At 43.1% G+C, this 24,481-nt stretch overlaps 2 protein-coding genes across 7 annotated transcripts in view; one reads left to right on the top strand and one right to left on the bottom strand.

The window, feature by feature from the left end:
* The window catches only part of STEAP3 (STEAP3 metalloreductase), a 28,863-nt gene extending 22,146 nt beyond the window's left edge, over positions 1-6,717 (top strand). For both annotated transcript variants that reach the window (XM_083710699.1, XM_083710700.1), the window contains exon 5: positions 725-6,717. In XM_083710699.1, coding sequence (XP_083566825.1) covers positions 725-1,015 — 291 coding nt within the window. In that variant the 3' untranslated portion in view covers positions 1,016-6,717. The remainder of the gene's footprint in view (positions 1-724) is intronic.
* Positions 1-24,481, bottom strand: part of LOC310832905 (UPF0538 protein C2orf76 homolog) — a 30,037-nt gene extending 5,556 nt beyond the window's left edge. The window contains exons 1-7 of one of the 5 annotated variants that reach the window (XM_083715234.1): positions 24,375-24,481; positions 23,614-23,889; positions 22,059-22,211; positions 20,793-20,843; positions 18,352-18,389; positions 18,129-18,206; positions 12,483-12,601 (exon numbers count right to left, since the gene is read on the bottom strand). In XM_083715234.1, the coding sequence (XP_083571360.1) occupies positions 12,483-12,601; positions 18,129-18,206; positions 18,352-18,389; positions 20,793-20,843; positions 22,059-22,191 (419 nt within the window). In that variant the 5' untranslated portion in view covers positions 22,192-22,211; positions 23,614-23,889; positions 24,375-24,481. The other 4 variants (XM_083715236.1, XM_083715232.1, XM_083715235.1 and 1 more) reach the window with 4 other exon arrangements.

Below are 24,481 nucleotides of genomic sequence, written 5' to 3'. Positions count from 1 at the left end.
TCACATTGAAATCAACAGCTTAGCAGTTTGGTTAGGAGGTAAATCAGGGCCATTCGGGTGTGGTGGCTTTGTCCAGTTTGCTGCTCAGGATGCCAGGAGCCCCAGAGAACCCACATGCACCTTGTTGGAGGTCCCAATAGATACGCCTGTTTCAAATACTAGGTCATCCACCCACCCACCCTCTCCATCATATCATTCCTATTCATTTTCTCTTTCCAGTCTCTTGTTCTTTTTGGATTTGCCCGCCCCCCTCATTCTCCAAGTCTGTGTCCCTTATTGTGACAAAGCTAAAGTATACCTAATTGACATAAGCACATATTGCCTGTATGCCTCCATTTCCCCCTCCATCTGCTTTCCCTTATTTTAGCATTCAGGGACCTGTCATGCTTGCTCTATTGACGCACATTCACATGGCTACTAATCATAATTTTCATTGGTTTCGGACCTAATTAAAACTTACTTGACCTGGATGGAGGGCCACCTTTGGGGATAAGGCGCATTTCAAAGCTGCTGCTCAGGTGTGTCCCAACCCTGTGCTTACTCAGAAGTAAATCCCACTGAGGAAAGTGGGACTTGCAGCCAAGGAATTGTGTATTGGACTGTAGCATTGGGTAGGATACAGCTACATACAAAGGATAAGCAACACTTGGGGAAACAAGAGTACCCAACTCCAGCCACATCACTGAAAACAATGTTGTTGTTGTTCTTCTGCTCCCCTTTTCAGTCCTCCCTTGGCTTTGTCGCTCTGGTGATCAGCACTCTGCACACCCTGACTTACGGCTGGACCAGGGCCTTTGATGAAAGCCAGTACAAGTTCTACCTGCCTCCCACCTTTACTCTCACGCTGCTGGTACCGTGTGCTGTGATCCTGGCCAAACTCTTCTTCCAGCTCCCTTGTATGAACCAAAGACTGCGGCGCATCAGGAACGGGTGGGAGAGAGGCAGGTATGTCAAGTTCACCTTGCCCAGAGCATCGGGGGAATTTTCGAGTGGAGAAACCAGCAGCACTGTGTGATCCAGCATCTCTCTCTCTTTCTTCCATCATGACAAGTTTTCAAAGAGCACTATGAAGATTCTGGGGGGGTTTCTTAAAATAGTTTTTGTTTGTTTTTTGAAGCTTGTAAGTTTGGTATTATTGAATGGTGGTGATAATTATCATCTTGTTTCAGGCACTTAAGGAAGGAATGTTACCAGTGTTTTAGAATATACTGGTAATTCTGGGGAGAGTGGTTGCCTTAAAACTTAAATCTTTTGGGGGGTGTTTGATGCGGCAGGGGAGAGACGTTACCAATGTATCTGGCTTACACCGCAGTATTTGGAATATACTGGTAATTATGTAAGGCAGGGGTGGCCAACATGGTGCCCCTGCCAGAAGTTTTAGACTACAACTTCCATCAGTCCTGACTATTGCCTAGCCTGTCACTGATAGGACTTGCAGTCCACAACACACAGAGGGGCCCATGTTGGCTAACCCTGACGTAGGGGGTGCAGAATGTTTGCCTTAAAACCTCAGTGCACAATTTTAGTGGCACAGTTTAATGATGCATGGGAAAATAGAATCACTCTGCTGATGCATTCAACAAAGGGGTGGGACACAGCATTTTCTGCGCACCTGGCAAATGGTTTCTGCCTTCTTCTTTTAAGCCAGCATTCCTGCATGATCACACAGAGCACACAATCAGTCCACCCGTAAACCAAAGTGGCAACTCTGGAAGGGCCTATTCTCCAATAACAAACGGTGTAAAAAAAATATACTCTAGGTCAGATTGGAAGTTTATTACACGGCTGCCATTAAAACAGCAACCACATGTTTATAAATCCCTCCTCCCCTTCTGTATACAAACTACCTGTGCCCCGATGCCACAGCCTGTGCATTTGCCCACCCGGCATGATGGTCTGAAGCTGACGGGACAAAACCAAAAAGTGTCATCGGTTGTTGCAGAGGAAGAACTAAGTGTGAAACTGCCACACATTTAAATGCAGTTCCAGCCTCACTTTTCCTTTGCATGGGCCAAATTCACACATTACTACTTATGTATTTATTACATTTATATAACACCTTTCTGCCAAGGAGCCCAAGTCAATTTATGATTTTTTAAATATTGAACAAATAAATGATGCAAAATGTAAAGTTGGCCCCGACTGAGCTGGTGGGGGAGGAGGGAATAGGTCCGACTGGAGCAAACCAAACCATGATGTTGTCTTTGCCTGCTTGCCTCTCTCTTCTCCTTCCCACACAACTGGTGTCCATTGACTGGAGGAGGCGACTATGTCATCCATGCAGCAATTGTTCAAGTCTCTTTGGCAGCTTTGAATAAGTGAAACGGCAGGTGTGCCAGTGATCGTTTTAGCATGTCAACAAATTAGGTAAAGTGAGCTTAAGAGGAACCAGGCTGCAAACTGAGCACATGCTGGCCCTCAACATGAATTCCCTCAAGATGTCTTGCAAACAAATGGTGCAAAAGTTGGAAAGCAACCTCCATTCCCAAGAGGGAGTAACAAGAAGCTGGTAGCTCTCTAGAAACATGGAACAGTTGATTCTAAGCAGAGCCTGTTGACCTATGAAACGTCCTCCTGTGTCCTCATCTGCAGCATGTCGGTCTCCCCATCCACCTCGCCCTCCAGCCACTTCAGGTGACACACAGGGAAAGATCTCCTGGAATGGCTCACAAAGTTTGTAGTGGCTGGCGAGGAATCTCTTCAGTCCAAGGGTTACACTCCCTTCTGAGGAAACCTTTGGGGGCTGTGTGCAAGTGGTGGGTGTGGCCAGAGGCAAAAGTGGGCCAAGCAATGGATGCAACTCTTTGTGCCTTGGTATTGTAGACCATGTTCCAGCCGGGCAGAAGCACTTAAGGAGGGCTCTGAGCAGGGCTGGTCAAGGGCTGAACAGGGTGGTCTGAAGGCTGCATTTGGCCCCTGCAGTCGTGGTTCCCCACCCATTTAATATGGAGGAAGGAATACGTACAACAGTTTATAGAAAGAGAAGAAATGAGCCTTCCCACCACCTCATCTAGTGTGCCCCTTTTATATGATAGAATTGCAGAGTTGTTTTAAAACCGCACAAGGGAAATTGGGGGTGGTGAGGCAAGGAGGGAGAAAAACAAGGGAGCAGCAGTAATTTGGTTGCTGGCCAACCACTTGAGAAAACAATGAAAACTTCCAAACGCAACTACTGACCAGGAGCTTCTACAACCAGCTGACATGGCTGAAGAGCATCCATTTTTATAGCATCTTGTAGGGAAGAAAGAGGCTCATTGGCCCACTTAGAGGTGACCAGAGGGCAAGCATTTAATGTGACATTTCAAATTCACATCCTTCAAGACTGCCAGTCAAATGCCCCCAAACACCAGGGCACCTCAACTCCCTGCATCTTAAATCTTCATTTAATGAGCTGCTGTATTCCCACCCAACCTTTTCCACAACTTTGATGCCAAAGCATTATCTAATGAAGCAACTTCCACAGTTGATGTACAACGGAAAGGCATTTCTGCACGCCAAATATAAGTCCTGAGGTTCTGGACGGTAAAAACGCATACAAAGTTCTAAATGAGGAATGAATTCATCGGCTCAGAACCACTTGTTCCAGGACCTGGAAAAGCCAATGAAGGAAGCTGGAACACCTGTAATTAAAAAAAGCCATGGTTCAACCTTAACAAAAAGAAACAGCTGAGCAGAAAGTGGGATGAAGCTGCTTTCAGTATTGTCTGGAAAAACCATGTCTCCTAAGTTAACACTAGTGCAAGTCACTATAAACAAATAAAATAACGACCCAAGACTACTGATTCACAGCACGGACAGCTTATTACTCCATTAAAGCAACAGAAATCTTTGTCTAGAAACGGGCTGCTGCACCCATGCACACTCCACTTGCATTGCAAAGCAACCCTGTTGAACTGACCCGATAGTGGTTTCAATGCCACCAGGGATGCATGTTACCGTCAGCTGCTACACATACAGTATGTAGAGTGGGACTCGGGCTGCTAGCTCTGATGTGTTGTCTCATATCTTGAGGACAAACGCTGTAACCCTGGCCAGATCAGATCCTGACTGCTGAATGGATTAAATGGTGCAAAAATGTTTTGAAACTACAGACATGCTCGTTGAATCTGAAGATACAGCATAGACATTTAGAAGTAGTAGCATTATTTGATTACTGTTAGGATATTAGATACGGAACCTGTCTTGATACATACCACAGGACCATTTAGACCACAATATGCAGCTTCCTTTTGGGCTACTCTGCCTATACAATTTAGAAGGGGCATATCAAGGCAAGTATCAGGCTGTAGCCTACAATCATAAGAAGCATGAATACATTCTCTACATGTACCGGAAGATGTTCTTGGGGACTGTACTAGTAATAATTCCCCCCACCCTTGCCTCTTACACTTGGCTTGAGTTCAGAAAGGCAGTTTTGAAAGTTTGGGTAAAAAAAAAACAATTTACAGGGAAACCTGGGGAGTATTGACTGTCGTGCACGATTTACAATTTCCCATAATTTAACTGCTGTCATACAAAATCTTGGGAGGAGTTTAAAAAGCAGTTTGGGAGTTCTGCAAGGGCAATCTTTGAAAAGCTAACTAAAGAACATTCAGGTGCATGCAAAGAGCACTCCTTTGGGTCACAATGTTGTGTAACACATGAATCGTCTGAAAGGCTTTCAAAACGCTGCAGAGGGAGGAAGAATCAGGCAGAAGGCAAACAAGGATTCTGTCGAAGGTAACAAACTCAGGCAGCAAAAAAATGTTAGTAATGGGCTGGCCTTAAGCCATTGTTACCACGGAGGATGGAAAGACAGAAATGCAATTGTTCCTTTCAAGAGTTTGACATGGATCTGAGCTGTCTTCATCTGGTATAGAAAAGTGAACACTGGCACCAGATGTAACACAATCGTATAGGACACCCACGGTTCTTTGTTGTAAGTCACTGTGAGCATGATTTTTTGTGTGTGTGGGAAAGCGGCATACGAAGAAAATTGAATGAATGAATGGCATTCCAGTCAGGGCGCTATGAAAGCAAATGTATCTGAATGTCTCTTCCAGAGAGTTGTGCTTGCTTCGGTGGGGGCTGGTCTATGGGGGCAATGGAACACTGGACAATCAAGCTCAGGCTGCCAGCTGCCAGCTCTCTGCCTTCTGACTTACATTCAGTCCAGGGAGTGGCCCAGCCTATCTGCTTCCTCCTCTTCAGTCTCAGAGGTCCCCTTGCAGAACTCAGCAGTGAGAAGGATGGGGACAAAACTAGAATTAGTCGGCTCACCTAGTCATTGCCTCTGGTTCTGCCTCCCCCCCCCCCCAGTCCCAATGGGACACCAGATACCACTGACTCCATTCACACGCTATCCTTTCAAAATCAAGCCTGCAGCTGCAAGATCAAGAAACCTCTCTCCTTGAAAAGTAGCCAGTTGACCCTATTTATAAGCAAAAACCCAGTGAGGACAAGAATCGAGAAATCCAATGTGACCAAAGAGCTGAGACGGAGAGGTGGAGTATTACTTGTCACAATTTTATGCAGGTCTAGAGGAGAAACTTCCCAGTGATCAGACAGCTAAGTGCTACCTGCTTTTCTTTAGCAAGCAACAGGGTAGCTACCGCACTACCATGGGAGAAGCAAAAGGACTGGGAGAGAAAAGCACCACCAACCATAGGCAAGTAGTCCCTTATGTTCTCTAACCTGCCCCTCCCTTGCTAAACTGTGCCAAGACTGCTACTCGGGAGTAGCAAAGCGTAGCTCCTCCCCAGATATTCTGAAAAAATGTCAACCTATTTCCACAGGGTTGCTTTCCACATTTTTGTCTGCTTTCAAGACGCGAAATTCAGCAGGGAGGGCTAAGCTTGTACTGTGCTGCCCGGGGGGCCAAGCAGAAGGAGGGGGTGCAGTTGTTTGGGGACCTGGAAGATAACGACAGTCATGGTGAGAGAACTGTAAGCCTCCGTGACTGTGCCCTTGCAATGGAAATCCTGTGGGGATCCAGCCTCTTTGCTTTTAACAGATACCACTGATATTTTCCGACTTCCCTCCACAACCACAAGATCCAGAAATACACAAACACACACCCTCTAGCCCCAGACAGATCCTTGTGCAGTGCACACAAGGAAGACCCAGAGCTCTGGCAGCTGTAACTTGACAGGCCACCTGTTCCTATTGTAAGATGCCCATATAGTTGTTACATTCTCACTCATCATTTCTTCAAACGAACCCCAGCTGCTTTACATACAAACATGGAGGAGGCCAGGTTTCAGCACCTTCCTTTGTCTACAATGAACAACCCATAAAACATACAAGAACATACGAGAAGTTAAACAGAATAAAGCCTCTTTATAAATAAAAAAAGTTGCAAAACAAAAATCTTTTGTAAATAGTTTCTGCATTTTTAACCCATCAGTACTGGGATAGAAGGGTTACGTGACGCTTGTTTGAAGATACATACCTATGTTGTTTTTCTATTTATATTCTGTATGGATATACTGCTGCAAAATGAGAGACATGAAAATGTATACTGCTTACCATTGATGTTTTCTGCACTGCCCCAATTGTGCCTTGGGAGTTTTAACCAGTTACTATCCTGCCTCATACTGGAACTTTAATGCGTCCTGTTGCTATCTTGTACAAAGTGTAACCAGGATATAGATCTATGAAATGGAAGCACTGATACTAGCGAAGCCCTGCTATTTATTTTCTTTCTTATTCGCAGTAAAAAAAAAAGTTCTTTCTAAAGTTCCTTTGCATTTTATCCTAGTTCGGTTGTTTGAGGCACATTTTCTCCCCTTGCGAAACACCAAGTTCCAGGGAGGGAGGGAAGAATCCTAAGGCCAATAGAGATTCCCCTGCACTAATATTTATTGTTTTTATTTAATATTTATTTGATATTATTTTTATTTAATAGGCTAGTCACCTGGCCTCTGAGCTTCTTCTAAGGAAGGGTGAGCCATTATTTTATTTTATTTATTTTATTTTTTGAGAAAGTGATGACTTTCTTGAGAGGGGAGATGTTACTGAAACAGTCAAGTTTCTTCCAGCCTCTCCACTTCCTCAGAGGCAGATGGAACAAGAGAAGGCCTCCTACTGCAAGATACAGAGCTGAGTTGTAAGAAAATAAGAAATGGAACTCTGCCTCTACTCCTTTGATGCCATGTGAACCAACAAGTCTACCACGAGGTTGCTGTATCCATATTCATTGTCGTACCAGGAGACCAGCTTCACAAAGTGATCGTTGAGAGCAATGCCAGCAGCAGCAGCATCAAAGATGGAGGAGTAGGTATCACCACTGAAGTCACAGGAGACAGCCTGGTCCTCGGTGTATCCCAGGATACCCTTCATAGGGCCGTCGGCAGCTGCCTTCACAACCTTCTGAATGTCATCATACTTGGCTGGTTTCTCCAAGTGGCATGTTAAGTCCACGACAGAAACATTGGGAGTTGGGATGCGGAAAGCCATCCCTGTGAGTTTTCCATTCAGCTCAGGGATGAGCTAGCCAACAGCCTTCGCTGCACCTGTAGATGCTGGGATGATGTTCTGAGCAGCTCCTCTGCCATCTCGCCACAGTTTCATTCTTGGCTTAAGATAGGGAGGAAACACTGTCAGGGAACCTTTACTGATCCATACAATGACCTAGGATATCTCGAGGCAACAAAAGTCACTTCATTCTCTATTTTTAAAAGCTATAGCAGGAAAAAGCGAAGAAGCAAAAGAGGAAAGGCAACGATTGCCTTCCCTCTTCATCACTTTTCTTTTTAGCCACTACCTCAAAAGAATGCAACATGTTGAAGACACCATCTCCTACTTAGGAGATGCAGAATTTTGATGAGCTTATTTGGCACATGGCTTCAAGTGAGTTCATTTAAATTCTTGCACTGAAGCTTAACCTCTGCAGGTAAAGCTTTCAAACACTCCCTAGGTATTTGCACTGGATTTTTTTGATTTTTTTCAATTCCACTAGTTTCCATTATGCAAAGCTTTCCCTTTCAAAGTCTTAGGATCTAGCGAGCGCTTAATTTGAAGCAGGATTTATGGGGGGGGGGGGGATGTTTTATATTCACCCCTAAGATCAACACACCCAACAACTGTAATTTAATACAACGAAATAGACACGAAATACCCCAGCTATATTTGCATCCATTGTAGGCAAGTATTGGTTATGTTTTGTAAATTAATAAATACATGTTACTTAGTGCTATTCTTATGGGGAAAAAGGGGCCGGAATTCACCGTGAATGCCTCCCTTGTTCTCTTATAATGGCAATGGCATCCACCTGAGAGGTGCCAGAACTGAGTTCAGGTGAGTTCCAGCGGGGGGGGGGGGGCTGATGTTAGCACTCAGTACTGACCATATTTATTCCTACAGAAGCCCCATCAGTTTCAGCCACACCTGCTTCTGCATATGTATTCTTAAGGAAGCTGAACAGCCTAATCCTATGCATCCACACTCAGAAGTAACAGTACAATGGCAGTTGCTCCCAAGTAAACATGCAGATGACTTTTTCTGTGATCAATATCTTTAACGACCAAATTGCAATGAATGCACACTATTTCAGCAAACCAGATCTGTTTTACACAAACAGAACTAAATTAACAGCATGAAGAAGATTCCACATCCATGATCTGCAGGGAATAGATTCAGGTTAGCATATAATAAAGAGGATTAACATACAGGAGAAGCAAGCTAGGAGTTTCCCCTGGCTTTTTGCTTAACATCAGTCCAGCAAATATTTGTCTGCGCAGCCTTTGGCATTTCGTCGGGCATAGAGAACACAGGCCCCTTGGGTTAAACCAGTTCACTAATGGTTATTCATAAAGGCATCGCTATTTTTCCTTGCACCTGCAAAACAAAAGCACAGGCTGTGCTGACACCTTGTGGCTTTTGCCGCAGACAAATCCGCTTCTCCCTTCTCCCTGCAGAGTAAAATTGCATTGGTCTTTCTTCAAAAGCAACTAGTGCGTCTGTCTGCCACAGTCGTGCTTGCTGAAATTCCAGAAACGGCTGTCGGCAAACCATGTGCTTCTCACTCGGAGAACAGCTGCAAGGTGACACGACACGAGTAAACCAAACTGAATGGGACACTCGCACCAACTCAAGTAGAGGACAAGCGTCCTGATGTGCTAGGCGGCTAAATGGGGGGGGAGGAGTCTCTGCCCCTTACCTTTGCAGAAAAATAGCATGCTAGCACAGCTCAGACAACACAAGGAGCTGAAAATCCCTCGCCTAACAAGACTCCCAATGCTCTCTTTGCTCTGTGACCCTGTCACTGGGTGCATATCCATCAGTTCAAAGCAGCTGGTGACAGGGAGATTAAAAACTGCAGGGTTTTGGATGAGAAGAGGATGTATACAGAAACTTTGTCTCTTGCCTCCTGCACCCCGTAGTTCATCCACAACTCCCCCAACGTGTCTCTTACATTCCTTGGGCACCAAAGAAATCTCTCACTTTGCTTCCCAATCACTGCTTTATCTCTTCTATGTAATAAACATCAAAACTCTTTCCAAGCCCTTCTGTGTTCTCCTCAAATCCATCATCACAGAAGTGCAAGGCAGTTTCACCCAGGTTCAGAAGGATATACGTTCTTTCTGCATTTGTGACTTTTCATCCAAAGAGTTTTGGTCCCCCTGTAGGCATGGTTTTCTCACCGGCTACAAATTTTTTATCCTCCTGACCATTTCTCCTACAGTCAATTCAATTCAGCACTCTAGAAACCATAAATTTGCTTTTTAACCTTGAAGCCAAGAGCAGCTACACATTTGTGTTCTCCCTACAATAAAAGATGTTTCCCTTATGACCATGGCAGAGTCATCCACTTCTCTACATGGCAGTATATCTAAATGATTGCAGTGACATGAAAACAGGTTCAATTCACATGTTATTTTGGTAGCAGAGATTATTTTATCTGCAATCGCTTGCACTTCCAAATCACCACCAACACCCCACATTCTTGAAGCATCGTGATTGATCTAACCCTGTAAGGTATCTGCCACAAGCTGAACTGCACAGCACACACAAGGAGATGCATCTGTTTCCATTTCAGGTATTAATTTAATCAAATATTCAGAAGTTAGTTATTCGTGCATCTGGAATCCCTCATAAAATCTGAATGAGTTATAAAACACATTTATTTCAATTGGGACTAAATTCTAAGGAAGCCTAGGCATTTTCACACCCACCATTTTGCAGAAAAGAAAATTGGAAGGCACAGTTTATGCATTCCCAAAGGCCAAAAATTACTTGGGGTTTCTGATGTTCCAGCCATCATCTTGTATTGCAGTTCAAAACGTTATACCTCAGAGCTCCACCAGTACTTTTTTTGCTGCTTGCCAACCAAAGCTTATCACTACACAATTTTGAACTATGTACTTCTGACTCCTTCTGTAAGCAGAAATGAGGCACTCAACTTGTAGAGGAAAGAGGATGGGGTAGAAATCTAAAACTAAAATTTTTCAATGTTAGTGTTTCTCCATGCCTTTGGGGGCGGGGAGTCATTTTAAATAGCTAGTGAAAACACACAATAATCAGTACTTCAGAAAGTCGTAATTCAGAAGCATCGTTGCCAGGAATAAAACAGAGACCCTATTGTTAAAGCTCACTCAAACAATGAAGTGCCCCTGCTTTCGCACTGGAGAATTCCTGAAACAGCACCAGCATTAACTCTTCTCTCAAGAGTTTCTTTATATATTTCCAGATTTTTTACACTGGGCAATACAACTAGACAATGTGGGAACACTAGGCACAGAGTGGAACAACTGTAATAACCTTCAAAAAGAGCCAGTGCACAATGGACAAAGTGCATAAAAAAAAAACACTGCCAGGTTCTGAAAATATCTGAACCACACCTGTACCTCTCTTCTTTAAAGAACACCACAAAACGGAAGCTGCAGACTTTAAATCTGCAATGCATTTATGTTACTATCCACCTCTTAAATACGCATTCTGGTCTCCAAATGGCTATCCCTTAAGACCAAAGTATATTCTATTATTCTAACAGAGAAAATAATCCCAACATGCCTTGGGATGGCCACTGACCAAATGGCAACACACCACCTTGTTGGAAGCCCCAGTAACCAGCCAATATGATGCAAAGAATTTTACTGCATATCTACACCCAATCAGAAAACCAAGGAAGGAAAGTAGGTGGGGCTGCTAGAAATTATTGACTCTGCAAATGGTTCTATGCCCTCCAGGGTAAATGACTGGTTAGTAGGGGGCAGGTTCAGCTACAAGGAAGCTTCTTCTTCTGCCCCAAATCTACTCTAGTGGGTCAGGAGAAACCAAAGAACAACATGTGATGGCGGATGGGGGGAAAGAGGAGCTCGTTCCGTAAGGCAAGCCGAAATACTTACGGTGATGGAACAATCTCCTCAGTGCTACAAGGAATTCCAACCTATTTCCAAAAAGAACAAACAAAATTCTCCATTTGCTGCCCACAAATCCACCAAGCATCACCCCTGTGCTTTACAAGAACGTATTTCACTTAGAACTCTAGCCATCCCTTTAAAAAAAAAAGCATTTTGTCTGCAAGGCTGAAGAAATGAATTTGAATATGGAACATGAAAGATTTGGCATGAGTTAGTGCTAATGGATCAGTCACACCTGTTCCTTTATTATTTTCCTCACAGAAAAGGATCTTTGAGAGTGAGCTCTGAGGGAGGAACTGGCTATGGTGTGACAAGATTTTGAACAGCAGCCATTCTGACAAAACCCCACAGGATTCCCAGCCCCAGCAGTAATGACTCACTTGCGATAAATAATCCTTTATTTCAAAAGTTTCCAAGTTTGTACACAACACTTCCCACCCCCTGCCCCGTGAAATTTTTCAGATTTGTAGCAATAACATATAACCATTCAGCAGCAAGTAACCATTTACATTTTATCCAGAAGACACAGAAAGGATTTTTTTTACAAAGGGAAAAGAATGGAAAATTAGCTTACATATATATTTGGGTTGTGTACAGAAAAAACCCACCTCATAGGCTTGGCTATGACTTCGTAGCTCAGATTAGCATCATATTTTGACTCAGATCCAAAGCAGAGCTCATCTTGCCATATTTCCCAAATTCTGAGATGTCTTCCCCTTGAACAGAATTATAAAAAAATATAGCCCAATATATTTCCTAAGTCTTGAAGTCAGCCAGCTTCACCTCGGACTCAAGCTGCCTTGGATTCTAAGGAGGTCCAAGTGCCTCCAAGGAAGAGATTCTTGCCTCTGACTTGCATCTCATCCAAGGCCAAGGCACAGCCCTAATAAAATACTGGTGTTAGTTAATTACATTTTACATCTTGTCCACAGCCAACCTTTCACATTTTTAAAATGTATGGTGGATTGGTATGTTTCCACTGTAAAACACTTCCCATACGATTTGTGATTAGGGGCTTGTGTTTGAAAAGAACTGAAGATAGCAACTGTATGAAAAGAAGGGTTTGTTGTTCCTGCAAACAAAATTCATAATACTTATAATATACAGCTTTTTAAGGTTTAAGAATTTACAAAGCCTCACAAAACAAGCAGCGGGGGAATCTTCTCCCAAGTTGCAAAGTCTTCACCAGGTAGCGACGGGATTGGCTTTATATTTCCTGTAATCATCCATGCAGAAAAATGCGAGCTCCGTTTCATTTGCTGAAAGGGAAAATATTGAGCGTGTTTGGTGAAAACATTAATTTTCAAGCCACAGAACGTTAGATTAACATTAATTAGAATCACAGATGGTGCTGAATACTCTATGGTTCAAGGCTATTGCTAGATATTCGCTTGTTTGTTTTTACATCAGATCCAAATAGCAAGAATGCGCTTAGTACACCCAACCCCAAAAGCATACTACAGCCAGGGGCAAGAACAGCACCCTTGTTAAAAGGCACCATTTTAAAACAAGGGCTATGAAACCATTTGCAGAGCATTCCATAAATGAATCCAGTGCTTCTCTTCAGAATACATGGGAAAATAACAAAGTTCCTCATTCTGTTCCGCGGGAGGGGGGATATCCCCCTGAAATTAACCTGTAGCCATAATAATTTAACACTTAGAGGATGAGTAGAATATTTTACAGATCACTTTACATTCTCCCTCATGACCCATAAAAAAAGTGCGTCTGAGGGAGCTAATTTTTTTGCCCTGCCGATGATTAATTCATGAGGCTTCAACAATATGCAAAGTGAAAGACACAAATTGGCTTCTCCAGCAATACCTTCAAATGCCTCTAATTATCCACAGGGGATATGGCAGAGCTGAAGGACCCGCAAAGGTTCAGAGCAGCCACAATTCTTCCCACCAGCGGGTCAAGGACTTCCTCTTCTAAAACAGTAAGTCAGCAACATTACTAATTCAGAGCGGGGGATGGAGCTGATGGAAAGCCATCACAATTAAGAGACGTCGGATTCTTTTGAAGTGGCAAGCCACGACTAAGTTCCACCGGTTTTATTTTTTTTAATAAACTAAACCAGAAGTTAATGAAGTCTGCCTGTGTAATGCAAAACAGGAACGAGGGATGGCAACTCTGAATATTGGCTAGGATGCCTGCGGAAACTGGGGGCAAGGGAAAGTGAGGAAGATACACCAGCAGTTCCCAAACTTTTTTGCCCTCCCCCCTGGACCTCTTAAAAATGGTTGAGGGTCTTGGTGGGTCACTTAATCATATTTCTTCTTCCTTTTTTCACAATTGTAATGTGCTATGTTGTAATTCTTAATTGTATTTCTATTGCTTCTTTTATTTCTTATATGGCGTTTTATTGAATGCCATAAAATTCTACAGCATTCAAATTCTAAATGTTCCTCACAGGCCCGTTGCAAACCATCTGAATGAAGCTCGTGGACCACAGTTTGGGAACCTCGGTCATTCAATATACAGTGGTACCTTGGGTTAAGAATTTAATTCGTTCTGGAGGTCCGTTCTTAACCTGAAACTGTTCTTAACCTGAAGCACCACTTTAGCTAATGGGGCCTCCCGCTGCCACCGCACGATTTCTGTTCTCATCCTGAAGCAAAGTTCTTAACCCGAGGTACTATTTCTGGGTTAGTGGAGTCTGTAACCTGAAGCGTCTGTAACCTGAAGTGTCTGTAACCCGAGGTACCACTGTACTTGCAAAACAAAAGGGAGATGGTGGGATGCTGCTTTAAGTCAAGGCGGACCACTGGTGCATTTAGCTCAGTATTGTCGGCAGCAGCTCTCGCAAGGTTTCTAGCAGAACTTCTTCACATGTTGGGGATTGAATCTTCTGCAAGCCACCCTGAGACCTTTGGGGATAGGGCAGAATATAAATTAAATAAATAAATAAAATAAATCTTCAACCTTCTGCATGCAAAGCAGATGCTCTACCACTGAGTTCCAGCCCTTCCCCACGAGACAGTTAAGCCTCATTTATCAGACAATTGTTGCCAATTTAAAAAAAAGTTAATTCTCCCAAGCACTTCCAGTTATAGGGCCTGTTTCTACAGGGTGAGTCCTTTAAAAGAGGCCCCATGGATACAGAGTACACATGTTCCACGGGGCCTCTTTTAAAAGACTCAGCCTGTATATAACATTTCACTCCTGGGTTTATAACCTGGGAGAAATAAGCAGCAAGCTTCAGGTTCACACACTGACCCCCACTGTCCACTCCCTCAAGAACCACATTTCTTTGAATGCAGGATCTTTCTGGTTTAGTTACTAGAGCCTCCTTGTGACAAGGAGACTGTCGTCTTCAAAAGCAACTACTCTACTCTGAACTTTAAAATGGTAGGCGCAATGCCGGTGGTGAACAAAAGAGGTTCAAAGACTCTCTCAAGGCAAATCTTTAAAAATGTAGTATAAACACCAAAAACTGGGAAACACTGGCATGCGAGCGCTCCAGTTGGGGAACAGCCTTTACCAAAAGTGTCATGGGTTTTGAAGATGCTCAAACTCAGAATGAAAGGGGGAAACGTGCTAAGAGGAAGGCACGCTTGGCAAACCCTTACCGTGATCAACTCCTGCCCGGAAATCTATGTCCCTGCTGTGAAAGGACATGTGGATCCAGAACTGGCCTCCACAGTCACTTATGGACTCACTGTTAAAACTGTGTTTATGGAAGACAATCTTACTTGGCTACAAGTGATCGCCAAAGCAGCAGCAGCAGCACAGGTTGAGAAGTGGGTAACTTGTGGCACTCCTGATGCTGCAGCCCTGGTTTCTGGCCAAGCATGTTGGGCTTTTAGGAGTTGGGAGTCCAACAGCAGCTGGAAGGCTGCAAGTTTCTGCACCCCTGCCATAAAGGAAGGATGCATTTCCCAACTTCAGAAAGTAGAGAACGCAAAGGTCCATATCCCCTCCTCTGTATCTTCTTGGGCTACATCACTAGCCAAACCAAAATAGTAAAAAGGGGCAGTAATGACAGCCCTCTGTATCTGACTCAATTCAAACAGAGAGTCTTTTTTAAAGTGCCCAAGTCTCTTAGCTTTTCAATTTAATTTTTCAATTTGATTGATCAATTCAAATTCAATTCATTAAGTGTTTCACCAGCTGAGAACCCCATTCTGGGGAGGGTTGAACATAATTCTTCCACTTCATGAAGCAAAATTTCTATGGTCCAAATATTCAGGCAAAAGGTATACAGCTTCCTTTAATGCTTGCCTCCTACATCTCCACCACGAGAAGACTGGCCTAAGAAAGCCAATCTCACAAGACAGCAAAAAAGCATTTAGGTCAGGCAACCCCCAGATGTTTGGGGACTACAATTCCCATCATCCCTGACCACTGGTCCTGTTAGCTAGGGATGATGGGAGTTGTAGTCCCAAAACATCTGGAGGGCCGAGTTTGGGCATGTCTGGTTTAGGTTCTTACAGGACTCATCTGTTCCAGGGCTTTCGTTGAGAGTATATCTACATAGCAGCTGCCCATGTTTCTGGTTCAGTGCAGATGATAAGAATTCTGGAGCTTTCCCCCCCGCCCCATGCAAAGTTTTCCATTTCCATAAGTTCATTAGCAACAATTAATGGATGCCAATTGCAAATACGGGAACTGGCAGCTTCAAAGTGGCTGGATTTGCTTACAAAATCCAAGTAGCATCAGCATGCGAAATCAGGTCACTCTCTAGGGCGCCATAACATTTTCCAATGATAATTACCCCTTACAAATTAGCCGAATATGCAAATTAGCCTAAATGAGCCAATTCAAACATTTCTGGAAAGCCCACATCCCTATTACTCTGTTTATAACCACAGTCATTCCCTCCATTCCTGATGTTTACACTGTGAGTGCCATTGCTTACGATGCTACCGTCAGAGGGCAAGAAGGGGTGGGAGGAGGGGAACTGAAAAGTTTGAAGAGGTGCAAAAAGCTTTAGGAAGGGAGAGAGAAGCCCTAAGGGGGATCAGAGCCCAAAACAATCCAATGAGGGCTGCGTATGCTCAGAGACCATGGAATGCTGACTGTCGGAGAGAGGCAGGAAAAACTGAAGAGATGGGATGGAACAGCCACCTCCATGCTGTAACATTTTGCTGCGGATCCCACCAGTGCTCCACTAAACAGCTGTTTTAGAACACTTCCAAGAAGCAAAGGAAGTTTTCCCTTACAGTAGCAAAAGCATATTTCTGCCAGGAGAAAGAGGCCAGCCATGCAGATACAGCGTATCATTGTCTCATAATGAAGCTCCCCTGTAAGTGCAGAGCTTTTAACAACACTACATCAGCTTTCCAGTCAGGTGCCCTCCTTGTGTTTTGCACTACAACTCCCATGATCCCCCACCAGCAAGAGCTAAGGATGATGGAGAGTTATAGTCCCAAACATCTGGAAATACCAGGTTGGGATCTTATCAACCCCCAAAATTAATTGAATGCAGAAATGCCCTAACACACCTTACTGATTTAATATTTAAAATCTCTTCATCATGTAATACAGTGGTGCCCCACAAGACGAATGCCTCGCAAGACGAAAAACCCGCTAGACAAAAGGGTTTTCCGTTTTTCGATGCGCTTCGCAAGACAAATTTCCCTATGGGCTTGCTTCGCAAGAAGAAAACGTCTTGCGAGTCTTGCGATTTTTTTCGTCCCCCCCCCTTTTTCTAAGCTGCTAAGCCGCTAATAGCCTTTTAGCCGCTAAGCCTTTAATAGCCGCTAAGCCGCTAAACCGCTAATCAGCTAAGCCGCTAATAGGGTTGCTTCGCAAGACGAAAAAACCGCTAGACGAAGAGACTCGCGGAACGGATTATTTTCGTCTTGCGATGCACCACTGTACATTTGATTGCTGAATATGTAAGCGAGTGTATAAAGGTATAAAGCAAGCACCATTAGCTGTACTGCTGGATAAGTGTTTAATGGTTCTTGTATTTGTACTTGTTTAAAAACCCAATAAAATTTTGTTTTAAAATACATATATTTAAAATCTCAGCAGTTAACTGGGAAGCTTGCTGGTCCAGTAAACAAAAGACCAGAACCTAGATCCCCTCATGCCATCAGTAAGCCTGAGTAGTTTGCCTACCTCACAGGCCAGCCAGAGTATCAACCCAAAAGCTTACTTTTCATTTCGTATAACGTGAATCGAATGAGATGTGATCGCTACCTGCTCAACGAATGTTTCAGAAGTTCAGCTGGCTTATGTGGAGCAAAAGTTTACACCCACCCAGCGGACACCTGGTTTGCCACACAACACTGTTACCTTGCATTTATCGCTGCATGACATGGCCTATGGCACTTCCCAATCGGGTAGCAAGCAAATGTGTTCCAATATTCCCTTTTTATACTTATATTCCCTCTCAAGTACATTATGCACATTATTGAACAGGCTCTCCTCATGACTCCTCACTAGTTACACTGCTTAAATTTCCAACCGAAGCATCAGTGTAAACGTCGCTGAAAAGATGAGGCAGGCACGGTACGAATAACCAAGCTGTCAGTCATTTAAAATTACCCTCAACAGAATTCCAAGCATAACCTTTTTATTTCGCGGTGGGGACAGGACGACAGAGGGAATACCCCCATTAGCATTCTGAAGAGAGGTACATGGGGCCCTCGAACCCAATGATTTGAATGTACGTTAAGCACACATACACACTGGTCCTCAATAATAGTCAGGTTGCGTATGGAACATCAGGTTTAGCATTTGCTTTTCAGCAGGCTATCCAAACATAATCAGCCAGGATAATGACAAGAACAACGAGCTGAGGCTTCAGTCAATCCCAGCCCACTACCAACCTACGCCAGCGGCTTTCAGGGTGCTGTCCTCTGCCAAAATGAGTTTGTCATCATCTTCTAAACTCACGACGAGTTCATTGGTCTAGAAATGGAGGGGGAGGAGGGGATGAAAATAAATACGGAGTAGTCAAATAACATTATACCCTACTAGAAGGCAGGCACCTTCCAGCATGAACAAATTAAATTTAGAGAGATTTAGGAGGGGAGTGAGCAGTCATAAGATGTACCTTAGAGCCATGCGCCTGGTGAAGAATCTTCATTGTATCTGAAAGAGATTGCTTGCTTTGAGATAGGTTTTTTGTTTTTTCTACTGGGCATTTAGCTATAATGCTCCATCTAAGGTCTTGTGCATCACACCATACATTCTTCCCGCACATTTGTTACCTTGCAATATTTTTCTTCTTATTTTGCTTCTCTCAACTAGAATTGGACAGGCAGTACAACATCATCACAATCCTAGAAAATCCCTCCGAATTCAACAGAGACTTGTTCTTTACAAGCTCAAAAATACTAATGGAATCAGCTGTAGAAGGTTTATATACTTAGAAACATGCAATCTAATCTCACATCCATTAAGCCCTGAACACAAACACCGAGCAGAATCCTTAAGACTACTCAAAAATACAAATAAATTAAAAACCCAGTTGACAGTATAGGCTGCAGAATTCAAGCCACAAAATGAATCTGAATTTCCAATCGCAGTTTTGATTAGTAGTTATATGGTTTAAAAGTAAAAACTCACACACACACACAGAAAGCAGGTCCCTTTTTAAACTGTTAATCAGAAGTTGTGTGATACGAGATCATCTTTCTTCCTAATATAATCACAGTTTCCCAATCCGGATTGGAGGCAACCTCAGAATACATCCCTACTTGATAAACCTCTACTTGCAACAAACATGTTGAATTGTGCATGAAATATAAAAGCTGGTGGTGTTTGCTAAGGACACTCACTGAGGACCTTTTATACCAAACACAGAGAGGCCACATTACAACTGACTTTTTCTTTATCTTTGCAAAGTAAGTGGCAATCACCTATTTAAAGTAATCTCAGTAAAAATATGAAACAACCACCATGTCTTGCAATTGCTATACTGTTGCTGAATGTCCAGCCTACCTATCGGTGTTTTCAGGAAAGTCATACCCTCAAGCTATGAGCAGCATTTTATTTTAAAGTAGGTGTGCTTCAAATGGCTGTTTTTTCTGATAATTGCACTCTGGTTTCTTATTATCAATACCTGCTGCTTTTGTAACCATTATTATGTTATGCATTAGCAAAGCAAGGCAAAAGGCAAATGTTCACAACCAAAAAACCACCCATCCATTAGCTAAACTGCTGTTTTCTTGCCGACAGTTAATGAAGAACTATAATGGATTGTGTGGGAGAGGGCGAAACCTGTCAGTTTCGGTTCTCAGTTTCTTATTTTTTTCAATCTTAAACTCAGTTCTCCAAGATGCTGCAGCAGTTTGCAATTTTTTCATAAAAATTAAGTGCTATGATCATTAAAATTTAGTGCTATTGTTTCATTAAAATTTTAATGCTATTTTCACCTAATGTACACATTTTGCAAGGATTTTTTCCTAATATGGTACTGTATGTTTTGCATGCTGTTTTCACTAATATCTTCATTTTTATACACATTTCCCCAGCTATGTGCATGTTTGTAAACACTGGTTAGAGAACTTTGTTTCAGAAAATGCAAATTTGATACATTCAGCATTAAAGGCAAACTGAATTCAGTTTCTTCCCCCTATCCCAAGACAGGGCTGAACTGCAAAGCACTGCAACTAGTAACCACTACAAATGTCCCCTGTAACTCCTGAGCCAAGCCTAGATCTTCTTGACAACAAACAGGAGAAACCTGCTGTTTAATTGTTGCTCCCTGAAAGTTGAAAGTTTTCAAAATGTCAGATTCCAAGCTAGATATATTATATATACTATATTGCCAAATCAAATATATTTGATTTTGCAGCCCAAATCCTGTTTGTTTTCAATGATTAATAAAATACTTTGCTTTAATTTTATACCCGTTTCACAAATTCATACTTAAGCTCTTTCCTGTTTACCTCCAGCCTCATTCCCACTCTCTTCTTATTTACTATGTAAATTCTTTCCACACATAAGCCTCTCATTCCATGCTTCTTGCTCCTGCTTGGCTACCCCTTCTGACCTCACAATTAGTTGCTGGATATTGAAATGCAGAAGCACGGAGGAAACTGCAGTTCCAAAGGATTGTGGGTCATGAGCAGCACTTCAACATGTGAGGCGAGTTTAAAAGGCACTTAAGGAAGATGATAAAAAAATTAATACCCAAAAGACAATGCTGCCAATTAACACCAGCATGAATAATCTGCAGGCTAATACTGAAATGAATTCCAAGATGTACAACGGTTTAATTATTCCATGAGGTAAAGCTTAACCTGTCATGGAACCAAACTCCCAATTATTTTCCAGCCCAACCTCTACATCCAGCTTCCCCTCACAAAAAACCACAATGAGTATCTAATTAGGTTCCCTCCAGATGTTGTTGAACTACATCTTCCATCATCCCTCACCAAGCTAGCTGAGGCTCACGGGAGTTGTAGTCCAACAACATCCAGAAGGCATCACAGGCTAACCCTGATGCAAATAAACCAATTTAATGGAAGTGCAAGGAAAGATACATACCGTATCTATATTTTTTAAAAGGAGGTGGAAGTCCTGTCCTTAATACCACATCTAGAAAAAAAAATGTTGAAAAGGAACATTAACCATTTTCACTTGGATTTAACAAGATACACACAATGGGTAAAATTCAACACTGCATTCTTCCAGTTGTTCCATTTGTATAAGCATTTCCAGGTGGAGCAATCATCCCTACTTCCCCTGCACGCTCTTTTGAGGGTTCTCCCAAGCCCCCCAGAGCCAGTTTGGGGGGGCACGGGGAGAAGATGGGGGAAGCCCCATTTCACAAGCAGAAGTTCTTGCCCTGGGCTCCTGCTTTAAGTGAATCCTGCCCACAGTTATTATCTGTTCTTAGAATCAGCAGCACAATCCTATGCATGTCTACTCAAAAATATGTTCATCTGCGTCCAATGGAGCTTACTCCCAAGTAAGTGCTCCTGCAGTCCAAGTCATACAAATCAATGGAATCCAAGTTCCAAAATAAAAAACATGGAAAAGGCTTATAGTGGCACATTAAGTGTACCAAAGGATGTTTGAAATTACAGGTTAAAATCATGCACAATACATCCCAGTATCTGTGAACAGTCATCATAATCCCATGAATTCCATCCACACTGTTACAGTGGTACCTCGGGTTAAGTACTTAATTTGTTCCGGAGGTCCGTTCTTAACCTGAAACTGTTCTTAACCTGAAGCACCACTTTAGCTAATGGGGCCTCCTGCTGCCGCTGCACCACCGGAGCACAATTTCTGTTCTCATCCTGAAGCAAAGTTCTTAACCTGAAACACTATTTCTGGGTTAGTGGAGTCTGTAACCTGAAGCGTATGTAACCTGAAGAATATGTAACCCGAGGTACCACTGTAGATCCATAACTGCAAGAAGCCTTATATGTGACATGTCTCTGAGAAGCTGAGGGTCCTCTGAAGGATGAGCAATAGAATGGAACCTACGGATGCCTAGAGCGTTGTTCATCCAGGCGATGACATAGTAAAAACATAGGAAGTTGCCTTATACCAAATCAGACCATTGGGTTCATCTATCCTAGTATCATGAACACTGATTGGCTTTCCAGGAGTTCAGGAAGGAGCTTTTCCCAGCACTACCTAGAGATGCCAGGGATTGAACTTGGTACCTTTTGTATGCAAAGCACTAGGCTACAGCTCTTCCCTGGGGCCTATCAGCATGGGGCAGTGTCCCCCCACTTTCCCCCCCTGCCACATGTTCCTTGGCACACCAAGAAGCACTAGCCAGCCGTAACAGTTTCTTACCATTCTTCACAAATTCAATAAACTCTCCGACAGTCTGATCCAGAGTAACATCATGGTACACAACAGGTTTAAAATTACGGTGCTCAAAGGAGCGAACTAGACGAACAGTGACAGTAACGTCTTCCGATGACATGTGAGTTATCCAACAAGTACCTGGAAGGCAAAAATGTAAAGCAACATAATGAAGGAGCTTGCTTTTGGAAAAAACAAGAGCATAAGGTCCTAGCATTGGATACAATCAATGTTTCCGTAGCAAAAAACTTCAAGTTCTTTTGTTTATTTGTTTAAGATGTAATCCAGCGTTGTACATAAAAGAATTGTACCCAAAATGCATATTGATATCTAACCAGAACTATATATATATATATATATACACACACACACACACACACACACACACACAAAGAGCAGCCCCTAGGGGATAACAATTGGCAGGCTTGTAGTAGACAGCAAAGGGGAATTTAACCCATCCCTGCCCTGTGGAATACTGTATCATTCTTTTGAATCTAGCATTTGCACTGGAAGGATTCCCCTCCGGCACCAATTGAGGATTCTACTCACTTTCAAGTGAACAAAATTTATATACCGCTTGACTGCAATAAAACCTCTAAGCAGTTGACAATAAGTAACCTATTGAAACAAATCTAAAATGGTGACTTGCAGGTACTATTGGGTGAATAATATTTATTAAATTTCTATACTGCCCTCCATCCTGAGATCACAGGGAGGTTTAAAATATAAAACACAAAAATACATAGCATAATAACAAACAAAAAAATACCCCTGCTGCTCAAAAGGCCAGATTGTTTAATCAGTGATTTAGCAAAGTGTTTACAATGTTCATTCTTGTGCCACTTCCAGTTTGTTGTAATACGGTTTGTACTTGTAAACAGATGTTTCATTTACTTGTGGTACCTTATTTGCTAGAATATACTATTTTGTCGTTTTAACCATTTAAGTAAAAGGGTGTTTAAGAATCACATCGGTTGCCCCACCCACTTTTGGTCTGGCACGTTCAGAGCATCATGCAAGCTACACCAATACCACACGGAGGCATAAATAATGTTTAGTAAAAGTCAAGCAGCGCTGTGTCTAACTAAGGCACTTAGTTTTTAGCACCATGAACTGTACATTTGCTCATAATGCACAAATACAAACGTTGTACTCTCCCAGATACTATTTTTCGCTACACACAATGTACCAGGGCACTGGGGTCGGAGCCACCCAACCCAAATCTCCCTATCACTCCAAACTCTATTTTTATTTTATTAGTCTCTTGCTCAATGGTGTAGCGGTGCAGGGACGAAGCACCGCCACTTAGCTCAGAGTGGTGAAATCACCTTATGGCGGGCGCCAATATATAAATAATTGCGTCAATCCTCTGCAAAACCACTATAGCGACCAACCAAAGTGTCAAACAGAACGTGGAGCAATTCTGCGCTTGACACCATTCTCATGTCAGGCTAGGAAATGTCATTCTTGCTGCTACTGGGAATCCCCGACCAACTCGCACGACGAATCCCGCTCTCCTCATGCTCCCCGCACTTTGCCTCACCGGCGCTCCAGGCAAACGCCTTCCCTCCAAACACGTGGCCCAATCTCAGGCAGAGGTCTTCCACTTCCTGGTACTGTACTTAGACGCCGCGTTTCCCCGGCGGCCTCCAGACACAGCCTCGCCTCCTCTGCAAACGCCTTCCACGAACTCGCCAACGATTGGCTGTCGCGAGCACATTTATCCCGCCCTACTGGGTGAGTTGCGTCGCCCACTTGTCCCTTTATAATTGACGGCAACTTTGCCCATAGAGAGAGCAAAACCCATGGCCGGTTAACACTATATGGGAAATATAGAGATATGGAACTGTAGAAAGCTTAACCTGCAATCTTATATACATACACGTTCTTGAAACTCGAGAGGTTTACATACGTGTTTCATGTTCTCTGCTTTATTTGGGATTTGCACTGTACAGCGGAATCTGTTGGGAGCTGCCCGGAGTTGCTAGGGAAACCCAGCCAGATGAGCGGGGTATAATTTATTATTATTATTATTCACGTTTACATTCGCGTGAAAAGTGTAATCAGAATTTTAAAATGTATTAAAATTGCTTTGCTGTATAGTCCATTCTCCCCATTGTTGCAGGTTGGGGAGAAGGCTGTGGCCAATAGTGGCTTATGACAACCCTGCAGTGTAGCCCACTGTTAATACTGCAAAACGCTCCTTTCGTCGCAGCAAATATTTAATGCGCTGAAGTTGCCTTGAGACACCCACTTCCAACCCAAATCAACCGCTCAGTTTCATATTAAAATAGCATGATTTACGGTCTACGGAGACGGGAACAATCTTCTCCTTTGGCGAGGTGGGGTCTAGGGCTTGAAGCTGCGCGTTCGGCATTCCCTTTCGACTGCAGGCGCTTCTCTTTTCGGGC

Source organism: Podarcis gaigeae (genome assembly GCF_964106915.1).
Source record: "Podarcis gaigeae genome assembly, chromosome: 1".
NCBI classification, from domain to species: Eukaryota; Metazoa; Chordata; class Lepidosauria; order Squamata; family Lacertidae; genus Podarcis; species Podarcis gaigeae.
This window is presented reverse-complemented; position numbering and strand designations above follow the sequence as displayed.